Source organism: Acinonyx jubatus, chromosome A3 (genome assembly GCF_027475565.1).
Source record: "Acinonyx jubatus isolate Ajub_Pintada_27869175 chromosome A3, VMU_Ajub_asm_v1.0, whole genome shotgun sequence".
NCBI lineage: Eukaryota > Metazoa > Chordata > Mammalia > Carnivora > Felidae > Acinonyx > Acinonyx jubatus.
In genome coordinates this window covers 116,623,843-116,650,537 of record NC_069388.1, presented here as the reverse complement: position 1 = coordinate 116,650,537, position 26,695 = coordinate 116,623,843, and the positions used below count along the sequence as shown (strand labels likewise).

At 47.1% G+C, this 26,695-nt stretch overlaps 1 protein-coding gene across 6 annotated transcripts in view; it reads left to right on the top strand.

Annotated features, from left to right (window-relative positions):
* The window catches only part of MAPRE3 (microtubule associated protein RP/EB family member 3), a 53,440-nt gene that overhangs the window by 25,347 nt on the left and 1,398 nt on the right, over positions 1-26,695 (top strand). For 2 of the 6 annotated variants that reach the window (XM_053201115.1, XM_053201116.1), the window contains exons 2-6: positions 10,851-10,963; positions 23,476-23,603; positions 24,234-24,379; positions 24,996-25,197; positions 26,494-26,648. In XM_053201115.1, the coding sequence (XP_053057090.1) occupies positions 23,483-23,603; positions 24,234-24,379; positions 24,996-25,197; positions 26,494-26,648 (624 nt within the window). In that variant the 5' untranslated portion in view covers positions 10,851-10,963; positions 23,476-23,482. The other 4 variants (XM_027033389.2, XM_053201117.1, XM_027033390.2 and 1 more) reach the window with 4 other exon arrangements.

Sequence of the window (26,695 nt, the reverse complement as noted above, 5' to 3'; positions counted from 1 at the left end):
TCCCTTCTCAGCCTTACCAACTCTGTTTGCTGGATTCAGGAGATAGGGCAGTTCTGGCACTTTATCCTACTACTCTAGGCCCAGCTTGGTCCTGGCCACTGGTCAGGTCCAAACGTTAATGTCTGGGAGGAAAGCCAGGACTGTAATGGACAAATTGAGAACCATGCTCTCCTGGGTAGAGGGTGGGCTTCTCCCACAAGACACAGACTTATTGGGAATGTTGACTTTAGGAATGCTCCCAGGATACCCCCAGGATTTGGCTGGAGCCCTAAACTTTGTGAATGGGAGCTGTCCAACATTTCAGCATACTTTTGCATCTGCATACTTTGAAAAATATATAATAATCCGTCAGTTTGACTGTTTTATTGTGTGCCATGTTATAAGAGAATTTACACAGTTCAGGACCTAGCGTCTCAGGTCTTTAGTTTTGTTTAAGATTTTATTTTTAAGTAATCTCTACACCCAACATGAGGCTCAAACTTAAAACCCTGAGATCAAAAGTCTCACACTCTACCAACTGAGCCAGCCAGGCACCCCTCTCAGGTCTTTAGATCTGATACCTTAATGTTCAGTTCTCCTTAAAGTCACTGAGACCTGAAAAAAACCTGACTTATTATTTGTTTAGGCACATTGGTACCAGAAAGCAAATTGAATATAGAAAAGGATATACTTCTTTCCTATGTCATGGTGACTTGACAATCAGAAAGGTAATCAGAGCTTGCTTTGCTCTGTCCTAGTGACCAGAATACCAATGTCAACTAAACAGAGTGCCACTTCATTGGACAGTGTTAAAATCATACTGACATAGTTTTACTTTCCAGCTATCATTTTTTCTAGATTCTGTAATAACCAACCCTGATGTTTATAATTTCCTTTACAACCAGATTCTACAGCATGCTGTATGACAGTTTTTACAATTTTATATTTTATTCTGCATCAATAAAAGTACTGCCTGGTGACATCTAGGGAAACATAGGGAGAGATATTAATTTTTTACAGTATCTCCAAGTCACACTATTCCTCTTGAAAGGGATCCTGTCTACAGCATGTAAATACGTGTTAGCAAGGATCAGCAGCCATTTTCTGCAAGGGCCAAATAGTAAGTATTTTACATTTTGCAAGCCATACAGTCTCAGTCAAAATTACTCAACTCTGACATTGTAATATGAAAGCAGCCTTAGATAATAATAGGTGAATGATTATGGCCATATCCCAGTAAAACTTTACTTACAAAGAAAGAGGGGGCTCTAACTCATAATTGCTGACCTCTGCTTATTAGTCATAATCAGAGAAGGGATCTTTCTTGTCCTTTCTTGACTTTGCTTTGGTCCTCTTTTATCATAAATATTAATATGATGGTTAAGTCTTCAAAAGTGGTTTTCACTCTCCCCTAAAAGAACAGGAATCCTTTGAGAAATGGCTTCTTTTGAGATGGAGGCAAGGAAAGTACAAGTTGAGCCTGGAACATCTTGTTCCACCAGAAAGTAAGGAACTTTTCCAAGAATGATGGGAATGTGTCAAAAGGACATGGGAAGGGGCTCCAAGGCCAATACCAGGACAATTTGAGCATAAAAACAAATGATAGTAACATATTATAACCCGTAAAATAATCTATGAGTTTATACTGATTTAAAGAGATAAGTAAAAAAAAAAGATGGGATAGGAAGGGAAAGCTCTTCCTTTTTTAAAAAAATTTTTTGAATGTTTATTTTTGAGAGAGAGGGAGACAGAAAAAGTGTGAGCAGGGGAGGAGCAGAGAGAGGGAAACACAGAACCCGAAGCAGGCTCTGAGCTGTCAGCACAGAGCCCCACGCGGGGCTCAAACTTACAAACTGTGAGATCATGACCCAAGCTGAAATCAGATGCTCAACCAACTGAGCCACCCAGGCACCCCAGGAAAGCTCTTCCTTAGTGATAGGGTTAGGAGGAAAAACTGTTTCTCAAATGTGGGAGAGCAATCAGAGCCACTTGGGGAGCTTTTCCACATACCTGAGCCTTTTTTTAGAGGGCTGTGTGTGTGTGTGTGTGTGTGTGTGTGTGTGTGTGTGTGTGTTTAGAAAAGCTCTCCCCGATAACACTGCTCAGCCTTCTCTGTTTAGGGAAAACTGATATGTGGGCTTAGCCCACAATTCTTCTTCCATTGAAGACAATGAAAAGACAGCAAATGGGAGTGTTGTCTCTTGAGACTGCTTGGCCCAATCATGCCTGCTTCTTACCTCTATTCCTTCTGTTATCCTTGTCAGTGTATTTGGTCCTCTTGGAACCTGGTGGGTCCAAACGGAGGAGCTCCTGCCTCTAGGGTCCTTGGGCAGCCATAGGAAACAGGTACTTCCTTGGGGTGCTTGGGTAGCTCAGCTTGTTAAGCGTCCGACTTTGGCTCAGGTCATGATCTCACAGTTTGTGAGTTCAAGCCCCACGTTGGGCTCTGTGCTGACAGCTCAGGGCCTGGAGCCTGCTTCGGATTCTGTGTCTCCCTCTCTCTCTGCCCCACCCCAGCTTGCACTCTGTCTCTCTGTCTCTCAAAAATGAATAAATGTTAAATAAACAAATAAATAATAAATAAATAAATAAATAAATAATGAATAAATAAATAAATGACAAGCATTTCCTTAACTAGCAGAGACTGCCTCTTCCAATGTTTCCTTTTTAAGCTGTTAAAAGGAATAGCAAAATACCTGGAGCAGAAGTAGCTAATGAAGAATTAATTCTTTCCTAGGGAATTTTTAGGAGATAAAAGACAATCCTGTTAACAGACAAATTAAAGTCAAGTCACAAAGTGAACATTTAAAATATTTTTCTTCTATTTTGAACAAGTGTAGATATGTGAGACCAAAGATATTTAATACATGTTATATGATCCGTGACTTCAAGGGATGTATCTGTTTAGGAATATGTTGGGAAAAAATTAAATGAAAACATAAAGGATTGGTAACTTAAATATTTTGTGGCAAGCTACACTTGTACTTAATCACCAAATGAACTATGTAAACTCATAAAATTTATTAAATATGGAGGAGTAAGAGATTGCCAATAGCTAGAGAGGGCAGACAGGACAGAGTAATAGAATCCGCATCTGTTGAAGGGACCTTAAGAGGTCACCTAAAAATAAAAGCTCACCTAGTTCAGCTCAGCCTTCCACCTGGTTCTTGACCCTACTAGAACATCCCACATGGTGTCATCCAGCTTAAAAACCGGCCATGATAGGACCTCACCCCTTCCAGGGATAGGCTTGTTGCATTTAACTAGCCCTGCTGGGAAAGTTTTTCTTCAGTGGGTCAAAATCTGTCTTTCTATACCTTTAAACCTTGATCAGTTTTACCCCTTGTGACCACAGAGAAGAAATCTAATCTTTACTCTTCCCCTCATAGCCCTTCAAGTAATTAAAGACAGTTCTCTGGCCACTCCAAGTTTTTCTTCCATCTCTAAGCTAAACCCTCAGTTTCTCCAGCAGATCCTCACAAAACCTAATATGAGTATATTTGCTACATACACCATCACAGTCACTTTGTTATTCTAAAAATAGGCTGCCCATGAACTGGTATTCCATGAATTCAGTATTCCAGGAGAGAAGGGGGAACATTATCCTAGAAAGATCTTATAATCACTTATCTGGCTTCAAACCAGTTCTAACCAGCTGTTACTTTGGGCAAGTTACTTAAACTCTCTGAGCCCCAGTTCTGTTCTGCTGAGAACATACCATGTGCTGGGCACCATACTAGACATTAGGGATGCAAGGACTTAATGCCAGCCCTCAAGAAGCTCATAGTGAAGTGGAAGAAATAATTATGGTAAGTACTGTCTGCATTAGACGTGTATGCCCACACAGTATTACCGAAATACCTAGAAGGCCAGCCTAACCCAGCCCAGTAGAAAGAAGTAGGAATCAGGGCCAACTTTCCAGGTGAGTTGACACTTGACATGAATCTTGAGATTAGGTGGGCATTTACCAGGTGAAGATCAATGGCAAGGAAGAAAAGCATGAACAAAAGGCTCCTAAGTTTGTCTCAGTTGGTACAGTGTCTTACAGCTGGAACATGGAGTAGTGAGAAGGGTGAGAGGTGATGGGAGGTGAAGCTGGAAAGGCAGGCAGGTGCCAGTCACAGGGAGTTCAGTGAGGTGCAATGAGAAGACGCTGGGAAGACATTGAATCAGGGGTTACTTTAACGGTGGTCTGCAAAGAAGTAGACATGAAGCCTGTAAAATGGAGCTGATGATGCCTTCAGCCCATTAGTACCTCCCCATGTTGTAAGGAGCAGATGAGATAAATAAAATGCACAGGGGGTCAGGCGCATGCCAAGGGCTCAGTCAGTGTGGTCCCTTCCCCAGCTTCTGTCAGTTCCATCACAAAGACAACTCCCGTCAAGCCCGTATCCGTTTAAAAGGCTTCTGTATTTTTGCACACTCTGTTGCAAACCCTTATGTCATCGGCCTAATCTCTTCCTTCCATTTGGTGTTTCAGATCCAAATTCAGAACCTCATCTGAATCTCTTTTGAGTGGTATAGCCTCTTGCCGTAGCCTGTCACAGCAGTTTGGGATCCTGACTCTGTCAGCCAGTGCTCCTGGGAATGGTGGGGGGTAGAAGCATCACCTTAAAAGGAGTAGGGCATTCAGGAACAAGTGAGGGCAGGGTGGGAGTCAATATCAGGACCGGAAGAAGGAGAACAACAGTCTGAAGCTGAGGGTTTAAAGGGTGGAGAAGTCAAAGAAAAGAATGCGGGGGAGGGGTTGGGTGGTATGGAGTGAAATTGTGCACACCAGGCCAAGACCTTTGGTCTTTATCCTATAGATAGACATAAAGGGCCACCGGAGCTTTGCAGGGGTTTGATGAAAGCAGTGTTTTGGGGAAGTTTGTCTTGCAGCGAGGGGCCACAAAGTTGAAAGGAGACTAGAGGAGGAATACTGTTGGTCACAGAATGATAACAATCTGGACAAGGATGAAGTCAGTGAGAATGGTTGGGATGAGCTGGGTGAGAAAAAGCAATGATTTGACAACTTGGCCAAAGCAGGAGGGATAAGATTGGTTCCCACGACATGCACTTTCAATGCAGCATTTCACGGATCCTCACAGACTTTTTAAAAACATTTCAGTGGTGGGGTACCTGGTTGGCTCAGTCAGTTAAGCATCCAATTCTTGATTTCAGCTCAGGTCATGATCTCACAGTTTGTGGGATCAAGCCCTGCATCAGGCTCTGCACTGATAGCATGGAGCCTGCTTGGGATTCTCTCTCTCCCCCTTTCTCTCTGCCCCTGCCCTGCTCACTTGCTCTCTCTCAAAACAAATAAACTTAAAACAGAATAAAGTGTCTCAGTGGATGATACAGATTTAAAATATAATTTAGTTCTAATATTTTGCCATTAAAAAAACACTTTTTCTAAATTACCATTATCAATGTTCCCAGTATTTTTAAACTGCAGTTTGGAAGAAAAAAATCATTTTCCAACTTACTAATCGTTCTGCCAGTTCTCAGTTATTGGCTCATAAAAATAAAGATTCCATAAGACCTTAATTTTTAAGATGCAAATAACACATCTCCACTCATTTATGTGGATGGCTGATTTTACACATAAATGAGTGTCTCTGTGTCATATTGTGCTTTATCCAGATAACAAAACAATGGAATGTAGTTCGCAGTATCGGGCAAACAAACATTCGCCAGGAGTGTCCTTTGAGTCAGGTGTTCCGAAAGGTTGTCGGGAGTGTAAAGGCATGGTCGCCGCTCACGGACCACACTGGTGAGCAAGGACGAGAGGCAATAAGTACAGTGCAAGGTCACGTGATATGTGATTAAAGTACAGATACAGGGCTGCGGAGGCCCCGCACGTCCTTGTTATGCCGTGGCCAGAGGAGGCAGGAAGAAGAATGAAAAAGGAAAGACGGAAGAAGAGTGAAAGCTTTTTAAACAGGGAGAGAAAAGAAGGAAGAACAAAGTATAAAGTACAAAGAAAAATACCTTGTCCTTTGTGACACTTTGTAACGTACAAAGTCCTTTCAGATAGGTTATCTCATTTGATTCTGCCAGGAAGCTTATGAGAAAGCAAAAAATGTGAGACAGAGGGGAGGCGATGGGAAGGGAGGCCCACAGTGAAGAGGAGAGAGGAGCTAGGGAGAGCTCGGAGGCCCTCACGGCCTCTTCTGGCCATCTCGGAGGATAGCAGCCTGCTGCTGGGACCAGGTCTCGGCCGCCCGGTGACAAGCTGGTGCGGACCTCTTATCACCAGACAGACCGGCAAGGAAGGGCTCGAACCACCACTTCAAAGAAGTTGGAACCACCCGGACAAAAAGCAAGAGAAGCCTTTAAGTGGTTATTTTGGCAGCTATTATCAAGGACTTCTTGCTGGCTGACTGACCACAAGCTTCCTTCCATACTTCTCTGCCCTGTTTTTTAAAAATATTTTTATTGAATTTTTTTCTTGTCACAAAAGTTACACGTGTTCAATGTAAAAAATTTAGAAAATCCAGGTCAACCTGAAGAAGAAAATAAAAATCCCCTATAACCCTGCCGTCAGATAGAACCACAATTATTATTTTAGAACATATCTTCACATTATTCTTCTGTGCCTATTGGAATATTTCTGCTCTGTAATACCTTCCCTTCGCTTCATATATTGTAAACGTCTTTCCATGTCTTTATCAGTCGGGATTGTGTTTTGATACAAATAACAATAAACTCTAAGGACAACTAGCAGTGTTCGTTAATAGCAAACCCCAAACTAAACTAAGCATGGCTTCAACAAATAATAGGGGCATTTTTCTCACGCGGCAGGAGTCTGAAAGTAGGAGGTACAAGCCGGTACCACAGCTCATGACACCATGAAGGACATTACAGCCCCTTAGCCAGTTGGGTGTTAGCCTCATGTCTCAGGTGGCTCTTCGCTGTAAGAGAAGCTGTGAAAAAAGTATTTCGTCTTTCTGATCCCCCTAGCGGAGACAGGCAAGGGAGAAGGGTGCTGGGAATGGGCGCTGAGCCAGCGCTCTCTTAAGCAGCTGCAGTTTAGATGTACCATGATTTATTTAACTGTTCGTTATTGTTCATCGTTTTAGTTGTTCCCAGTTTTTCATGATTATAAATATGCTTACGTCTAAAGTTTTACACATACTCACAATTATTGCTTTAGCACAAAATTCCTAGAAATAGAAATAAGGTCAGAGAATATAGAAAATGTAAAGGGTTTTAATGTCTTTTTTTTTTTTTTAACCAAATTGCCATCCAGAAGGACTGTGCTAAATTACACTCTGACCAACCACGTTTAAAAGAGCACATTTCCCCGGACTCTCAATAAAAGGTTTTTGTTTGTTGGTTTGTTCATCATTAAGCTATTATCCTATGACCATTTAACAGATTTAACTTTGAGCTAGCGTGGACCAGATTCTAAAGTGCTCAGCAGCCTCTGGGAACCCAGAGCAGGGATGCTGAGAGCTTCAACCAGCCCCCACCCTTCTCCAGTGCTGCCTGGAGGCAGGGGTTTGCAGGGTGGCCTGAGCTCCCAGGCACAGGTGTGGGTCCTCATCTTGGCAGGCACCGCAGAGGACTTGTGAGGTCCCTGGTGAACATAGACCTCACTCATCTGTCCTTTTTTTGGGAAGTTCTTTCTGCCACCATGAAGCCATCGTCTGTTGCCATCTTAGTCCTAACCCAGGGCTAGCCTGGCTTATTTGGAATTGAGGTGCACCCGGTATCTGGCCTCTTTCGAAACAGCCCTCCCTGTATCTTCACACATCACTCTTCCCTGAGGTACCCCAAGTAGGGTAGCCTCACAGGCCTACCTCATGATCTGCAACAGAGAGAGGGCTAAGAAAACAGTATCAGGAGATTTGGGGGGCGTTTTAATCATATTAAGCCGCTTTTGTGCAGCCCCGCTGCAGGTTCCCGGGGAGGTGGTCAAAAGAGTAAATCATCCCTAGACGTCACTACCCTTTGAGATAGTTATTAACTAGTCAGGAGTTGGCCACTGTGTACAGTCCTACTCATTAAACGAGGAGCCATCCATGGATGAGAGAAGAATTCCTCTGGCCCAATCATCTGTATGTACATAGTAGGTGCATAGTATCTTAAATATTCATGAGCGTAGACATATATTCACGTGTGAACAAATTAGGGAATGATGAATCCAAGCAACACTTGTGCTCGGTGCAGGAACACAGGCCAGATCTCAGCACCACACCGTGACCCTCTAAAATAAGAAAAGGAAAATCCCAGAATTCTGGTTCCAGGAAGGAAATGATAAGGATCCTATTTTGGTGGTCGCTTTAGGACCTCACCCTGACCTCCGGAGAAGTGACGTGTAAGACGTGAGAAGCGCCTTCTTAAGGAAACGGAGTTCCGCGTGAGCTCTCCTTATGGGGCGTGGTTTGGAGCTCCTGTCGGTTATTACCACCACAAGGGAAGAGAAAGGAAGAGAAACTAAAACTTATGAAGCCCCTATTCCAAATCCAGCTAAAGCAGGATCGTGTTGCCCTGGCCAGTCACTGCTGTTAAATGCCCGGCCTTTACCCGGATCCCTCACTTTTCCAGACTCCGGAATGCGACTTCGTAAGACATCCACAAAATAGATCCACTCACAACTGGCTGTATTTAACTGTATTACTTAGAGTCTCCAACCGCCTCTCCCTACCGAATTACATTGTTACTGGTTCTCTGTCAAAGACTTAAAAATTCTCCGTCAGAATTGCTTTACCAGCCTCTCACCGATAACTGTAACGATAAAGCTGGACTGGTTAGGTCCTGTGTGAGTGCCCCACTCAGGTTAGCTTTAACCTTCATGACGGTCCAGCAGCATAGCTACTTAGAAGTCATTAGTAAAGTTGAACATGTTTCATATTTCATGTTTGTTAGCCATTTGTACTCCTTCCATGAATGCATCTGTGTTTTGGGTGCCCATGAGCCATACACATAGTGAGTGATGTCCGGAAGGCGTTTCTATTTCATGATAAGAAACTGAGGCCTCGAGAGGCCACCTTTGCCCAGAGCCCAGATCGTGAGAGGCAGGGCTGGAGCTGGGTTCTTTGGAGTCTTTGTGTGTGTGTACCATGCTGTCTGTTCACACAGCTAAACATGCCAGTATATTTCTTAGGAAATACGCTGTAAGGCTCCCTATTTTTGGAGATGCAGTTAAAGTTTGCTTTCTTAATTCTCTATTTCTCCTACTTTCAGCAGAATCTTGGGAAACCCTAAGTCATTTTCCCTTTCTTAACCCCTTTCCCCCATGTACTAGGCAAAAATATGAAGGGGGTGCGTATCTAGGGTAATGTCTAGCTTTATCTTGGTTCCCTGGTCATGTGCGTTTTCTCCATTGCTACCAAACGTCCGCTTTTTTCAAACCAAAATGCATTTTAGCATAGCTGCAGTATAGCAACAGTATTTTCTTTGATTTTATAATTACCTTAAGTGAATCTTCAAAACCTTCGTATAGGGACATTTTCTAGTATCTCATGTTCAGAATAAATTACATGGAGTATCAGGGATTTAGTTTTGAAAAAAAAGTAACTTCCATTTAGTAATAAATAAATAAACCAACCAACCAACAAATAAATAAATAAATCTGGGGCCAGTACAAATCCATCCCAGAACCCTAGATAGATCTTCAGTAAAGGTGTGAATAGTGAGAATTTACTGTCAGAATATCCAGATGTTTCTTAGACCACATCAATGACCTGTGGGTTCCCCAAACTCTACAGCCCAGACAGTTCACAAAAGAATACATTCACATGAGTAATAAATGTGGAAATAATGTTCTCCCTCACTAGTAATCAAAGAAATGTTTTTTAAAAGAACAACAAAAAAAAAGTTGGTTTTTATTAAATCAACACATTTTCTAAAATAATAACATTCTGTGTTGGTGAGAGTGTAGTGAAATGAGCACTCTTTCCTTCTGGAAGGAAAATAAAAGGTACAGTCTTTTTAGAAAACTGTTAAGCCTTAAAACATGCCATGCCCTTTGACATAGTAATTCCCTCCCCCCAGGTAGTAGTATATTTAGACAAAAATTGAATGTTCATAGATGTTAAATCTAGCACTATCTAAATACCAAAAATGTCTAACTACCGGAGACTGATTTTATAAAGCATGGAAGGGGCGCCTGGGTGGTTCAGTACGCCCCATTCTTGATTTCAGCTCAGGTCACAATCTCATGTTTCATGGATTCTAGCCCCATGTCAGGCTCTGGGCTGGTGGCACAGAGACTGCTTGGGATCCTCTCTCTCCCTCTCTCTCTCTCTCTGGCCCTCCTGTTTGTGCTCTCTCTCTCTCTCTCTCTCAAACAAACTTTAAAAAATCTTATAATAAAGCATGGAATATTATGCTCCATTAAATATGATGTTTCCTAATACCCCTACCTATTCTTCCCAGTGTTCGTGTATGATATTAAGTGAGCCCCTGGTCTCCACCCCACCCTTAAACCTGGTCCTCCTGTAGTTTCCTCCATCCTTCCAGGGCTGGGGCCAGAAACTGTGGGGTCATCTTTGACCTCTCTCTTTCACATCCCCCAGCTGGCCTGCTGCATTCTGTCTGTTCCACCTTCAGTAGGATTTGCCCTACTTTCCAGGCCTCTTGTAAAGCATGAACTGAGAAGGCTTGAGGAGAAAAGAAAGCAACCCTGATTCCCCTTGAGTGGCTAAGGTTTTGATTCTTAAATCGAGGCCAGGTTTTTCTCCTTCTTGAATTATCTAACCATCTCTTTTTCCTAGAGCAGAAGCCGATGGGCCAAAATCACCTCATTGAGAACATGACATCTAAAGTAGGATAGCAGGACTCAAAGCATTACTGCAATGAATAGAAAAATAGGTGAGGAGAAAGTAATAGGATTTCACTGGTGGTAAGCCTACTTACTGAGAAATGTTGTGTGTTTTCAGTGAGCTACAAATATTGTATACCATGAAGGACCATCCAATTTAAAGGAGACCCTAAAACGAAGTGTGCAGAAGCCTCCAATAACTTAGCTGCTGGGCTGTTGCCCTTAGGACAGGTGAGTAGACTCTGCCACAGGGGAAGAGACGCTGCGGTAGATTGTTGATGTCTGATGGTTCCCACGAAGTTGAGTCGTAAACACCAAAAGTTTGTCCGGATCCCACATGTACAAATAGGTAGAACGGTTTTTGATAACTACGTAAGCCCAGAGTGGGAAGATGTTGAAGGGCTAATTTAATTCGCAAAAGGCCTCTTCATGTTTAGATTCCTAAGGAAGAGGTTTGCAGACTGAGGGCTTGGTTAAGTTGTAAGTGTGATGATTTAGAAAAGTTGGAAAGTTGGGAACGGCCTGGACTCCGTCAAAAGTATAGGATTTACCTCCTGGGGATAAATCATGTCCTGGGTAATAACCTTTACTTTGACCAAATTGTAACTTCTCTTTGGAACGCTGTGCCCTTTCTGAGAGAAAACAGCAGATGGCTGGAATCAGTCTTAGAGTTTACTTGTCTTTAGAACACAATGTAACGTCATCCACGTGAAGAATCATGCAGAAATTTAAGGTCTTTAAGGTTGTGGCTTGGGGACTTGTGAGAAGTAGGTGAGGCCTCAGGAAATCTTTAGGGCATTTAACAGTCCAGGTAGATTGGCGAGTTTCCCAGAAGAAGGCAAACAAATGTTGATCCTTTCGACCTAACAGAACACTAAAGAAAGCAGAACATGTATCTGTAACTGTAAACTATGCACCCTCTGGAGGCACTGGAGATAAGAGTATTTGGTTCTGGTCAGGAGATGACTATTCTATTTATGGCCCCAAGGTCCTGAGTAAATCTATATCCCCACCCACTGGGTTTTTTGACTGAAGGGTAGGGGTGTTATAAGGACTGTTCAGAGTATGATGAGTCCTTTCTCTGTTATGCTTTTGACTACTTTAGTCCTTCTTTAGCTTTAAGAGGGTATTGTGTAGGTTTGGGTAGAAATTCAGACAGGCTGTTCTGAACCTCAGTGGATTCAGCCCCAGTAACCCTGCAAACAGTTGAATGTTTGAAACTTTGTCCCCTTTTTGTGCTAAAGCACTTCTCAATTTTGTTCATATTGAAGGTTCCCTAAATTGATCACTATAATTTTAAAGTATCCTTGATAAAATTGGGCCATCTAGAAAGGTAAGTTCACAAATTTGAGTTACAGAGTAAATGTATATAAGAAGCAAGAACCTGGCCTACAGGGGTCCAGTCTTTAGATCGAGCAAACCCATAGTTTTGAGAATAGTCAGTCCAAAGAGTTGCTTGTGTACCTGTGTCCCCAAACCTAATGCCTGGGCCTTCCAGCTACAAACCCCAACCAGCTTTGTGGTTCCAGAGGACAAAAAAACATGGCGAGATCTCTCCCAGAGCCACACTTTCATGGACAAAGCAAGAGAAGACTGAGGAAAGTTCTCACAGGGTTTTTAGTAATCACCCCAAACTGGAAACACTCAGATATCCTTCAGTGGGTGAATGGATAAGATGTGGCCTATCCATACTTGTACCATTGTTTGGAATACTACTCAGCAACAAAAAGGGCTATTAAGGTATGCAACAACTTGGATAGAACCCCAAAGGCATTATGCTGAGGGGAGAAAAGGCCAATCGCAAAAGGTTACTATATAATTCCATTTATATAACATTCTTAAAATTATAAAATTATAGTGATGGCAAACAGATCTGTGGTTGCCAGGGGTTAGAGTTGGGGACGAAGCATGGCTATAGAGGGGCCACACAAGGGAGTTTCCTTGAGGTTATAGAACATTCTGTGTCCAAGTAGGGTGGTGATTACATGAATCTATACATGTGATAAAATTTCATAGACTGTACACCAAAGAGAAAGAAAGAAAGAAAGAAAGAAAGAAAGAAAGAAAGAAAGAAAGAAAAAGTGCATGTAAAAGCTGATTAAATCCAAATAATGTCTATAGCTTAGTTAATAATGTACCAATGTCAACTTCCTGGCCTTCACAATTATTATGTAAGATGTTACTGGGGAAGCTGGATGAGGGTGCATGGGAATTCTTTGTCCTATTTTGCAATTGTGAGTCTAAAATTATTTCAAACTAAAGTGTTTCCAAAAATTTGGAGGGCACTGATTTCTGCAAGCAGCACTTGGGAATCTCTTCAATTTTTACTAGAAAAGATAATATAAAATAAAGCCTCCAGAATTACAAATTTAATGCAGTTTCTATTCACTGCAGTTTCATTTGCTGCAATTTTGATTTGGAAATTATGCTCCGTTTTTTAACTATAGTATGGTTACAAGTATTTTTGTATCGTTACCAATATGTTATATACAAGGGAACAAAATTTCCTTGAGTTTCCCCCCGGATGGAATACCCCCTAACCTCTTTATGGAGCTCCTGGTGTGTAGCTCCTGTGTACCCTTCTAACCTCATCTCCGCCTGCACTCAGCATGCATTCTGAGTGAACTATTTGTAATCCTCGCCCTCTTCCCCCTAGTCTTCTCTCCTCTTAACTCTTGGCTCGATGACCTTCTCTTTCAAGACCGCATCAAACTATGCTTCCTCTACAAAGGCTTCCCTGACCCGGGAAGCAGGCCTGCTCCAACAGCGCGCCCTTCCTGCCTGTGGGGTTCTAGCATAGTGTGGAGCCCTTTGGCTATTTGTTCACTGGCCTAGCTCCCACCCTATCCGTGAACGCCTTGAGGGCCCCGACTGGATCCCATTCCTTTCTAGAGGCCCTGTGCCTGGCTCCATGCCTGTAATATACACTCCATAAATGGTGGTAAGTAAGTGAGTGAATCTGAGGCTCTGGAAAGTCCTTAGTAATAAACTTTGTGCATTCCACCCTGCCTTAATAGACCTTTCAACAAGATTTTCAACGAAACTGAAGATCAAAAGGGGTTCTGTTCTGATTAACTACAGGTAAACAGGACAGTAAATGAATACTTAAAACATATTCCAAACATTCAAATTAGTTAAGATTTTATTATACTTAAAGTCTTCCCCCATTCTTTCTTTCATTCATGACACAGGGTTGTGATAACCTTTAGAAAAACCAAGACGTTGTACTTGTGAGCATCTGTGGACAGATACAATCTAGAATTTAAGAACAGGATATGGAGTCTGAAGGAGGATGTGTGGGATGTTGAGATTAGAGCACGAGCCTACATTGAATCTGTATATTGCTTCGGCCTTTACTAAGAGTAGCGCGGTGTCCCCCACCTTGCAGGCAAGTCGCTCGTTACTTCACCTGGGATATGGCAGCAGACGTAAATGGCCTGGATGACAAACTCCTGATTTCCCCACTCAGCATCCGTCTGGGCAGATGGTCTGGGACTCTGTAACTGTCTTTGGGTCTAGCCTCTCTCTCCACCCTGCAGCAAGGTGACTCAGATGTTCACCATTTCTTCTTGCACAATCTAATGACCATTTCTCCATCAGAGGTCTGTCTGGTAACTTCATTCAACAGGGTCGATGACCTCCTTGAAACTGGTGTATCCCTTGGCTTAGACACATCACCTACCTCTCCTACCTCCTGTCTTGATCGAATCCCCTAACATTCCTCTAAGATTGAATCACTGGTCTCATGCTCATTTTAAAAAATAAAAGTAACAACACACCTCTTTTCTGTGTCTCCACTTTCCCATTTTCTCTTCCCTGCTTTCTGATACCCCGTCATCAAGGTGTTAGGTGCACCTTCCCCCAGCAATCATCTAACTGAGCCCACACTCATCCTTTGCGCTCTCTTGGAGCACTTAAAAGCCAAATGTACTTTCACTGGGTAGCACTTCCTCTGTTCTGGTCTGTGGGATCCCTTGTTGTTTTATGAATTACTCTTATTTCTTCAAACGAAGGCTCCTTAAGGACAAGACCCGTGTCTTAAAATGATCCTGTGTCCTCATGGTGCCTCACAAAGTGTTTAGCACCTTGTGTCAGCGGTCAGTAAATAGTTGGTGACTGAGATTAAGACAATGCTGCAGTAGCCAGCAAAAGGAAACGTAAAGAAGAAAATCTTTGAAATTTCTTTTCCCTTCTCCTAATGCTCAGGGGCCTAAATCATTAGATCAAATGATCACGCACCGCACCGGGGCTGTGCAAGATCAAACAGCTCTTCTTGCCACAGTGTAGTGGTAAAGCAAGAGCATAGACTTCAGGTTCAAATGGAAGGGGTTCATGCTCTAGTCTTGCCAGTGGTTGATCTTGAGCTTGAGCAAGGCACTTGAACCCAGAGCCTTCATTTCCTCATATTCAAAATTGAGATAATAACTAAGGCTTTTCAGAGATGAAGGCTATCATCCAGAAGAGTATCATCTGTGGTGGGAATTTCAGGAACCATGGCAGACCAGGGGAGACGCTATTTGAAAGGAGGCACTGTACCCCGTCCAGCGCATATCCCCACTGAGGGGGGGCCACTGTCTCCTGCGGGGCAGGCAGCTAGAGTCTCGGGGACCTGAAGAATGACAGTCTGCACGAGAAGACAGAAGACCAAACACTGAAGCTTGTCACGTTCTAGACATAACCAGGGTAGACTTTCTGGTGGAAAAGCTAGCAGATGAAATGAGCAGTCTGTCAAAAAGGCAAGGGAATAAAGCTGGAGAATTCTGAGAGGGGTTGGCTATGGGGCAGGAGGAGCTATGAGGGCAGAGGAGGGCTGAGCTTGGGATAGAGGGAAAGCAGGCTAAACAACCGGTCAGATCCACTTGTTCCAGAGGTAGGGAGAACATGCCACTTGGTCCAGTGACAACTGCAAGGCATACAGGCTGACAAAACATCGTTTTAAGGAAGATAAAGTGACACAGCTTGTATGTGCCCCCTGGGAGACACCTGCTTTTGAAGCGCGAAGGATCATTAAGAAAAATCAGGCACACCAGGGCTGCAGAAACCAACGTTCTCTACTTAACATGTCACAGCAGCCGCTGCTGCCTCCTTCCCTGTCTGTCCTCAGGCTAGCCACAGATGGGCCAGCCACCCACCCCCGGCAGAGCAGGGCAGGGGGAGAGGGGCTGAACACAGCCTCCGGGGATGTGGCAGCATTACCCGGACCAGCCTGGGGAAGCATCTTTAAGAATTGAGATTGGGGCACCTGGGTGGCTCAGTCGGTTGAGCATCCGACTTCTTGATTTTGGCTCAGGTCATGATCTCAGGGTTGTGGGATCAAGCCCCATGTCAGGCTCCGTGCTGAGTGTGGAACCCATTTAAGATTCTTTCTCTCTCTCTCTCTCTCTCTCTCTCTCTCTCTCTCTCTGCCCCTCTCCCCAACTCCCGCTTGCTTGCTTGCTCTCTCTTAAAAAAAAAAAAAATCAGTAAATAGAGTTGAGATCATTGTTCAGCAGGACATGTCCCAGACCCTGGAATCTGGGACTTCTGTGGGGTTCAGGATCTTAGAGAACAGCCACAGCCACATGACCTCAAAGTGTTGTGAGAACAGAATCCTAGAGAAGCTCCAGTCCCCACCTGAACCAGTACCATCCAGATCCCTGTCGTGGATCTGCTGGATTGGGCGTATGCTGGTTCCCCACCAGCCCTGGAGCTGTTCCACCTGCCCCCTCTCTACCTTTGACGAATTCAACTGTGAGAGCTGAGCCTCCATATGAGTCAGGTCCCTGCTCAGCCGTGAGAAGAAGGTGATTGGCTGGGTCTGCCAGGGCTTTGTGACCCGCTGGCAGGACTCCTCCAGGCCCTCAGAACCCTTCATGCCTGCCTGCACATATTGCCTCCATGCAACCCCGGAATAACCTGGATGTGTGACCCAAGGGGACAAGGGGTAGCAATTTTGCAGATTTTCCAGACAGGTGACTTCAGCCCCCCTGGGCCTGGGCAGGAAAGGTTAACCCAGTGACAATGGGTATAGCCCCATGTCAGGAGCAGGAAACGTTTTGGCAGACTCCTCAGAGTTGTCCTCTGATCCCACAGCTTCTCTTCCAGTTCTCCTGACCGGTAGGATGAATCTACAAAGCCAAATATATGGGAAATCTGGAGTTGGGGAGGGATTGTGGTCAGAGGCCCAGCTTCAGGAAGCCCAGATGGCTGTCCCCAGGCAGAAAGGGCAGAGCTCTGTAGTCTCTCTCCCTCCAGGACTGGTCTTCCTTGGTCTCGGAGACCTGAAGCTGGGTATGTGTTGAGCCCCTGCTTCCCAAACACGTGCCCTTGGAGTCCCCGCTGTCTGCCCCAGTGGTGCTGACCAACACTTACTGAAAACTGACTACGTGCTGGGCTCTGCTCAGCATTGTGTATGTGGTTCACTTAATCCTCATGAAAGCTTGATGGAGTGGGGACTGTCCCCATTTTATAGATGAGGAAACTGAGGCCCAAAGCCAAACTGCTAGGAAATGTTAGAGCCAGGGTTTGAACGCCAAGTGTTCTGACTGGAGCTCAGTATGTTTAACACAGCACCTTTTTGGAGGCTGCCGAAGGCTTGCCCAACACCCACTGCAGGACTGAAAGACCCGGTGTGTCTTTCATAGCCGTGCTGGCCGGAGGATAGAGTCCTGGGAACTGCAGGGGGTTCTTGTAGGGACCAAAGAACTGGGGGCTGGATGTCTCTGAATTAGCTTCAAGACACATTTGTAGAAGATAGATTTCCACTGAAGACCTGAAAACGAAAAGCCAAAATCAGATTTAGGCTCGTGATACTATTATTAAATATCAGAGTGTGAACTTTCAGAGTTCTGTAGACTTATTTATGATTTAGGAATCAATACTTAGAGCTAATGTAGTCCTGGGTATCTGGGAAGGAACTGGATGATTTCTAGAAACTCTGCTGACCATGGGATGTTGAGATGGAGTCATTTTGAAGTCACTAGGCTACAGAATGACCAGCGGCTCTGCCTCTCTGGACGAGACCTGTGGCCACCTTTCCCATCTCCAGTAAACGCACCGTGAACCTTACGGTCCTAGCACAGGAAATGATTTAGCAAAATCATCAGCTTAAACCTCCTCAACTTGTCTTTCCCATGACTCCAGACCTGTAGCAGGAGTCATGGCTCTGAAGAGCAGGCTTTTCCCGAGGCCGCATTTTCAGTCTGGTCCTGGAATGGGGTTTACAGCTGGCTCAGACGGTGACATGCCACAACCCCATCAGGGGCTGTTCCTCCTGATATTCACCATGTGCCAAAGATGATGGTAGAAACCCAGGGACAGGGAAGACCTCGCTGTGGTAGCCTTTGAAACAGAGCCTGACCCCTTGTGGGGGTGGCTACCATTGTCTCAGAAGAGAGAAAGCCGCTCTTGGTAACAGGTGTGTTAACTTCAAGAGTTTTGTCAGACTGTTTCTCCGCTTTAATTGGAGGCAGTTGGACCACGAAGGGCCAGATGCTTGGATAAATGCTCTATATATTTTGCCCCCAGAAGCTGATCTGGTTTGAGTCTAGGTCTGAGTTAACACCCAGTACAAAACGTCATCCGAAGGTGGACCGATTGATGAGTTTAATGTGTAGCTTTGAGGAATAGAGAGGTTGGTGTGGTTCAGTCCAGAATCTCAGACCCAGCGTTCCAGGCCACTCCAGCTGGTCCAGCTCTCAGAGGACGTCTGGGTCAGGAATGAGCACTCCATCCCCCCCCCACCCCCCGTGCCCTGACATCACGAGCTTTTGACAGAACCAGGCTTTTTCTTTGAGGGCCCAGATCCAAGTTAGGGGCTCTCTTTTTCTAAATTGAGCTAGGGAGAGGAGGATTTGGGGATGGGGGAAATGTTTGAGGAGGTTTTAGCTCAGGACCTGGGTGCCACCTGCTGGTCATAACTTAGTCTTATTTACGGTGTCAAATCTAGGAGAGGAAAATGAAATCCTGCCCTCCCTACCAGGATGGGGGATAAGGGAGCTAGGAAGCCACTTCTTTGGGACCCTCTAGCAAGTGTGACAGAAAATCCTTGCAGAGACCCCTGGGTACCTTAGATGAGTCCTCTTGAGCTAAAATGGACCCTGACCAAGGCAGAGAGTGGCCAGTCCTGAGTGGAAATAATGGCTCTGTTCCTAATATCAGCCTCCCACCTACACTCACCCCACTCTCCCACCCCACTCCACCACACCCCACCCTCTTTCCCAAAAGCCCCACAGGAGGCAACAACATGATTGTTGGGCCTCAAGGAGACATTTTTTCCAACTTCCTTCTTACAGGCCCCATTGCCACTTTGGGGACCCTAGATTCAGAAATGATCAAAGGTGTGGAGAATGCCCTCCCATCATCAGGCACAGACCGAACTGGGAATTTCTGGCCAAGCTGAGAAGACTTTGGCATTTTTCAAGTACCTGTATAGCTCTTGGTGGCTCTTGGAGCCCTGATAGCAAGGTCTTTGGTTGTATCCTGGAAGGAAAACTAGACATTTCTCCCATGTATCAAGGAGGAAGATGGCTAACACTTTCCCCTGCAAGGGAGGTGGCAAAACATCCCAACATCCCAGCATATGCCATTGCAGTGTAGGCTAGTCAGTCCCAGCCAAGCCCCTGTATGAGATGAGGATCAGACCCACCTGAGGGTGTGTGTGTATGTGTGTGTGTGCATAATATATGTAATATTTGTGTGTATATATGTATGTGTGTGTAACTATATACAGTTGACGCCTGAACAATACAGGTTTGAACTGTGCAGGACCACATATACGTAGATTTTTTTTTGATACATACAGTGGGCTATACTGTAAGTGTATTTTCTTTTCCTTGTGATTTTAATAACATTTTCTTTTCTCTAGCTTACTTTATTGTAAGAATACAGTATATAAAACATACACAAAATGTGTGTTGATCAACTGTTTATGTTATCAAGAAGACTTTTGGTCAACGATAAACTATTAATAGTTAAGTTTTGGAGAGAGTCAAAAGTTACACACAGATTTTCAACTGTGGAGGGGGGTCAGAGCCCCTAACCCATGTATTGCTCAAGGGCCAACTGTATATATACTCTACATGTTATATATTATATATAAATATGTATTAATAAATTGTATACATAGTATGTTATATATGTAACATATATAATATAGTTATATATAATACATATATAGTTATACACACACACACACACACACACACACACACACACACGATGCACTTGGGCTTTACTCCGGCCTACTGAATGTCTCTGAAGGAGAATCCGATGTACTCTTCTAGTAAAGAATGTGAACTATCACCTGTTCAGTCCTATGGAACCCAAAGAAAGCTAGGAGACTCTTGAATTAGTTCTGGAGGACTAATTTTGACCTAGACCAATGCCTCTGCTTTTTATTCAATAATCAGCCCTTGAAACTCATACACTAAACAGGAAAAAAAAAAAAATCCCTAGAGTGGCTCAGGAATTCCCAGGGCCAACCTAAGACCCCTCCCCCCATTATCTCCTAGATCCAGCCCTGACCAGCCTAGACCCCCTGAGGCAGGCACCTCCTACAGAATGCAGAGCCACAACCCTCCCCCTCCCCACCCCTCCCATCACCCTGCCTCAGGGGCCTGGGGGAAGAAATAATTCCCCTAGCTCAAGCTAGTGGAAGGCCAGTATCCACAATAGCTTGTCTCCTCCCGCACTGAACTCCTGGAGGCCTCTGCAACCCCCCTGGAGGCCTGGAAGGGTCGGGGTCCTTTCAAGCCCATTTCTTTCTAACTCTGCCCGCTCTCTCCTTCCTGACTTCCTGTCACAACAGTAGGTGACACTACGCTTTGGGGCATTTGGTTATATTATTCTCCTGTGAGTTTTCCCAGTAAGACTATAAACTCCCTAAACTAAGGAGCAAGTCTTTTCTATTTCTCACAATCCCTAACTAAAGAGTCATCAAAATAAAATGCACTTTCCTTGATCCTACCCATTCTGCCTCTCTGTCAAGTTTGGTGTCCATCCATTCCCCATTCCCACTAGCTTACTGATGTTAGGTGAGTTTCCTAGGAACTCAGAAGCACTCTCCTAAATCCAGTCTCTGCAATTATTGTTCATGGAGAATTGGTCTGGAACCCACAAGTGAATGAAACAGCCTGGCCATGGAGGAACTTCCATCTAGGTGGAAGGGACAGGCATAGAAGTGATTTCAGGAGAATTGACAAATGCTGTGAATGAGCATGCTCAGCGTGCTATAGAAACAGAGAGGGGCAGTGCAGGGGTTCAGAGACAATGTCCTGGAGGAGATGATGCCCAAGCTGAGTCCTAAAGGTTGAGTGGGGGTAGAGGGTCCAGGCCAGAGGTGATGAAAGATGATTCAGAAAGAGGAGAGGCCATGAGGAGGCATCACTCAGTCATTCAACAATTTTGCTGAATACCTTGCCTGTGACTGGCCTGAAAACCCCACCCCTGGCTTTAAGGCCTTTACTGACAAGGGGGGCAGGCATTTAGACAAGTCTTGTGGTTAGAGCAAGGGTCAGAAGGGCAAAGGCACTGGGCTCAAAACCACTGTGTAAGAGGAGACCCAAGTGCAGTCAAAATTACCCTCAGAAATCTCTGGAATTCCCAGCTTCTGAGTCCTTAGGAGCTCCCAAGACAATGCAAGACAGTACAATAATTTTTGTTTCTGTTGGCTTTTTGGCCTGCCGGACCTCCCTTTCCCAGGGCAATGAAGGGCAAAACAGAGGGTTTCTCTCTCGATTTTTCTCAAAAATGCCATTGAAGTTGAATGTGCATCTAGTGAAGTTCCATTATGTATACTTGGGGTGGAGGCCATGAGGGAGCAGAGCCCGGCGGATGTCACCCAAGCCTCCTCTCTAAAGCAGCTTCTCCAATCTGCGCCTGCAGACCCTTTGGGCATCTTGGTTGGGAGCAGATCCTGACTCAGTAGGTTGGGGTGGGGCTCCAGGATTGCAATTTCTAGCAAGCCGAAGCCCAGACAGCACCACTGCTGCTCCTGCAGGGACCATGGTTTGAAAACCATGGGAGCAGAGAACGAGTGGACTTTGGGGTGGGGGCAGCATTCCAGACAGGGTGAGTAGGCAGCTGCCGGAGGCTCCCAACTCGGGGAGCAAAGGGAGAGACAGGGCTGGAGAAGTGGGGCCCAGTTAGGAGTTTGATAAGTGGTGGGGAGGGTCACACGATAAGGGCAGGTGCCTGCTGGGGGGAGGAGGGAGGAAGGGAAGCGGTCTGGGCATATTTTTCCTTCACAGAGACATTTTATGTATTAAACCTAGAGAAATATTCTTCAGTCCGAAGTAAGCACTCTCACAGTTCTCAAAATACGCTGTCCTTTTGTCTAGCTTCTGTTTCTCCACTTCCGATAAAGACCTAGTTACAAGGTATACTGTGTGCTTAACGGTGCAAGTCGGTGACACTTGGCTGACCGGGGCTAGGGGGAGGATAAGGAGGAGCTCATATCCGCTGGCCAGAAGGGGGCGCCTCTGCCCAGCTCCAGCCATTGGTTACTGTGCAGGAACAAAGGCCCAGCGCTGCCAAAAGCCAGAAACCTCAAGTTGTTTGTGTGAAACATCCCGACGTTAAAATATTGGGCACTAATTCAAAAATGCTTCCAAAGCTGGGAGTGCTGAACAGCTCAAGTCTATAAGGCAAGTTCAGCCAATGGGGGTCTCGTTCATGACTGCGACGGAGAGTGGTGTGGTTTGGGCTACTTTTACATGGATTCTGATCGGAGCAGTATCAGGGGTGGGCCAGGAAAGACTGGAGGCTGGGGGGGCCTTTAGGAGACTACTGCTGGCCTTGGCCTGAGAGAGTGCATACATAGCCCCCAGGCAGCAGGAGACTAGTCTGAGCAGGGCACACTGGAAAGGACTTGATGGATGACTGGATATGAGTGTGAGGGGGCGTAGGCTATGTAGGATAACCCCAGGTTTCTAACGTGCGTGACTGGGTGACTGGTGGTGACGGTCGCTGGGATAATGAGTATAACAGGAGACGCACGTATTGAGGGGAGGTTCTAGACAAACAGAGTTTAGGTGCCTGTGGGTCAGCCAGCAGGCCACCGGCCACAGAAATACGGGGTTTCAAGTCAAAGGAGAGGACAAGATTGGTCAGCTTTCTAAAACACAAATCTGGTCAGGTTACTGCCGGCTTAAAATCCTCTAATGGCTTCCCGTTGTCTGAACAGAAAGTCCAGACTCCTCCTCGAGGGAAACAAAGCCCTTTGCAGTCTGTCCCTGCCAACCTCACTGTACCGCACCCCAACACAAAAACCTGCTCCCCAGGCCTGCTGAACAACTCAGAGTCCCAGAATAAGCCATGCCTTTGTTCTCGCTGGTCCTTGGGCCTGCGGTACCCTTCTACCCCATCCCTTTGCACGTTTGGAAAATTCCTGGTCCTTCCAGACTCCAGCATCTCTGCTCCGAAGCCTTCGCCGACCTTGTCACGCAGAAGAGATCACTCCCACCTTTGTGTCGTCTCTTAACTTCGTGTGTGCCGCTTTCGCTGCCCTGACACTCCCTTCTGTGAGGGTTTGCCTGTCTGTAAACTCCTTGGAGGCAGAGACCACATCTTATCACCAGTTTCTTAGCACATGTCTGGCGTATAGTAGGCACTCGTTAGATGCCTGAAGAGGGAAATGCCTGAAGGCGGGTCTGGAGGAAGGTGCTTTTCACTCGCCCGGGACTGTCCAGCTCCTTCTGTCCTTACAGTCAAGGAATAGCACGAGGCCCCTGGATGCCGACCTTGCCTCTCGTCTTTCTTTGCAGCTGGGGTATGGCCGTCAATGTGTACTCCACGTCCGTGACCAGTGAAAATCTGAGTCGCCATGATATGCTGGCATGGGTCAACGACTCCCTGCACCTCAACTATACCAAGATAGAACAGCTCTGTTCAGGTAGGAGCCTGGGTGTGGGGGGAGTGGGCCCTGCCGGAGGGAAGGGGAGGGAGAGTGGGAGGCAGAAGGGCCACGGCAGAGAACAGAGTCGGAAATTAGGATTGAGGAGGAGAGCAGCAGAGCCCTAAACTAGTCACAGTCGTGGCAGTGAAGGAAATGAGGGTCTCGTGGAATGGGAAGAGTCCGAAGCGAAGAGCAGGAGAGACTCAGGGAGGGGCTGCGGGAGGGCAGGGGCCGTGGGGTATCAAGAGCCGGGACGGGCAGCGAAGCCAGCGGCCCACAGCATGAGGTCTAATCTGGCCACGCTGGGGCCGAAGCTCAGCTCTTCTTGCAGCGCAGTCCTGGGCAAGTCGCTAGGTCTCAGTTTCCCCATGCACAAGATGGAGAGAACATGCCTGTCAAACTAGGGCTGCTGTTGGGATTAAATGACACGTACGCAGTGTTTGACGTGACCGCATCAATCTGTCGTAGTTGCTCTTGTTCTGGGAAAGCTGGGGGGGGGGTGGATTCCGGCCGTATCTGTCCCCCCCCGTAGGACTGACCCTGCCAGGACAAGGGGAGAGGAGACTGGGTAGTTTGGGGGAGCAGCCCAGGCAGGGGACCCCCTCAGGCAGCTGTGCTTCTCCCCAGGGGCAGCCTATTGCCAGTTCATGGACATGCTCTTCCCCGGCTGTGTGCACTTGAGGAAGGTGAAGTTCCAGGCCAAACTAGAGCACGAATACATCCACAACTTCAAGGTGCTGCAAGCAGCTTTCAAGAAGATGGGTGTTGACAAAGTAGGTGCCTGCGCTCCGGGGGGCCCTGAGGAGCTGTGTGACCCTGGGGAAGAAGATGACCCGCCAGCCGGGGCAGCAGGGGCTGCTGGGGTCATTCCAGCTCTCACGCCTCTCTCCACCCCCTGCTCTCCGGAGGGAATGTTCCCCCAGCTCAAGGCATGGTGGAAAAACCCCCACACTTGATATCCTGTCCTGCCGACATTCCTTCCCCTTCCTTTTCTCTGGACCCTGTGTGTCTCAGCAGCTGGGGCTCAGTGTGCCGCTCCTACTAAGGTCCTTCTCTGTAGGGCCTGAGGAAAGTCTCTTGGCTCACTCTACTGCCTCAGTGGCCCCCAGCCCCCTGGTTCCGGCACCCCCACCCCACAGGCACACAGGTGCGGCAGCACCCAAGGGCCGCAGCCGGCTCCTCCCGTGCCTGGAGGAGAGGGCCGTCTCTGGCTCCCAGGCCCGGCCACAGCGTCCCAGCTCCGGTGCCGAGGGAGGGGCCCCGTGGAGAAGGTGGAAGACGCCGCAGCCCAGGAGCTGGCTTTCCTGAGAGCAGTGGACCCTCTCACAGAGGAAGGCAGCCCTGCGGCAGCAGGTGGCTAAAGTTCTCTGCTTGTGTGGTCTGTTTCAGATAATTCCCGTAGAGAAATTAGTGAAAGGAAAATTCCAAGATAATTTTGAGTTTATTCAGTGGTTTAAGAAATTCTTTGACGCAAACTATGACGGAAAGGATTACAACCCTCTGCTGGCGCGGCAGGGCCAGGACGTAGCGCCCCCTCCTAACCCAGGTGATCAGATCTTCAACAAATCCAAGAAACTCATTGGCACAGCAGGTAACGTGCCCGAGCTGGGGGAGGGAGCGTGGGGGGCCGGACCGGCATGGCTCCGCAGCCAGGAGCGCCCCCTGGGCCGCCGGCCCGGCCCTGCCAGCCTAGAGGAGACTGTTATCACGGAGTTCAGATGACGCCGCCTGCTGCCCGCCCAGACCAGGGGGAATCACAGTAGGGAGGACAGGGCTGGAAAGAGGGCCGAAAACGGAGAGCCACCGGCACCAGCCATGGGGGCAGTGGTGCTGGGAGGCCCAGGGCACTGGCTTTGTGCCTTGAGATGACGGGGCGGCATGTGGCGCGGTTCGTCTGTCCAGGTCCATCCAGGCCAGGGGCCTGGTGCCAGCACCACACACCCTTCTTGCCCCCTGCCCACTGGACGCCCCCCGGGGACAGGAGTCTGCCAAGCTTCCCCCATTGGGATCCGATCTTCCCCTATTCCAAAGGCCCACAGCCCTGAGTCCTCAAGAGATGAGTCTTTTGAAAGGAGGCTTTGTCTGGGTTCGAGAGGAAAAGGGAGAGAAGCAATAGGGCATTTGGGGGATGAGAGGGTTGGGGAAAGGAAGAGAAAGGAGCAGCCCCAGCATCTGAACCCGTCATAGCAGAGCCACTCCTCTGTTTGCGCTGCTGCCCCGCCTGGGCCTGCCCCCCCCCCCCCCCCTTCACCTGCTTGCTTTGTGTTAGAAGCAGCCAGCTCTGTCTAGGGAGCGGCCATAGCTAGAAGACAAGTGGCCTCAGCATGCTGGGCTTGTGGGGGAGGAGCCGGGGTCCCGGAGTCAGGCCCAGCAGAGAACACAGAGCCCATCCTGAGGCAGGGATGCTGGGAGGGGCAGGGGCCCTGAGACTGAGCTTGTCCCCAGGGAGGGTGGGGCTTCTGTCGGGAAAGACCCAGCAAGTGCCAGACTTGAGACCCTGCACCAGCTGCTTTTCCTCAGACTCTGGCTGACAGTACAAGAGGGCCCAACCCTCCCAGCCCCACTTCCCAAATCCTCCTTCCTGGTTGCCCTCACTTCTCCCTCAGGCCAGCTCCGCCCCCCCCCCCCCCCACACCTCATACCTTCTTTGCTTCCCTATAGTCCCTGCTCTCCCAGGCTTGCCAAAGAGCTGCCCGGCTGCTGTGGTGTCAGTGTGGCCATGGCTTGAGGCCTAGATGTCGATGCCCCTCCCGAGTGGGAGAGGAGGGGAGGGCAAGAGTGCCTGCCTTTCGCATGGGCCTGCCCCCGCAGTCATCACACCAGGCTGTCTCAGGCCCCGCGAGCCGTGGGCTCACGTGGCCCCATCCGACCTTTCTCCTCTGGGCAGTTCCACAGAGGACGTCCCCCACAGGCCCCAAAAACATGCAGACCTCTGGCCGGCTGAGCAATGTGGCCCCACCCTGCATCCTCCGGAAGAACCCCCCATCAGCCCGGAATGGCGGCCATGAGACCGATGCCCAGATTCTCGAACTCAATCAGCAGGTGAGTAGGGTGGGCGAGGGTCACTGAGAGAGCCCTCAACAAGAGCC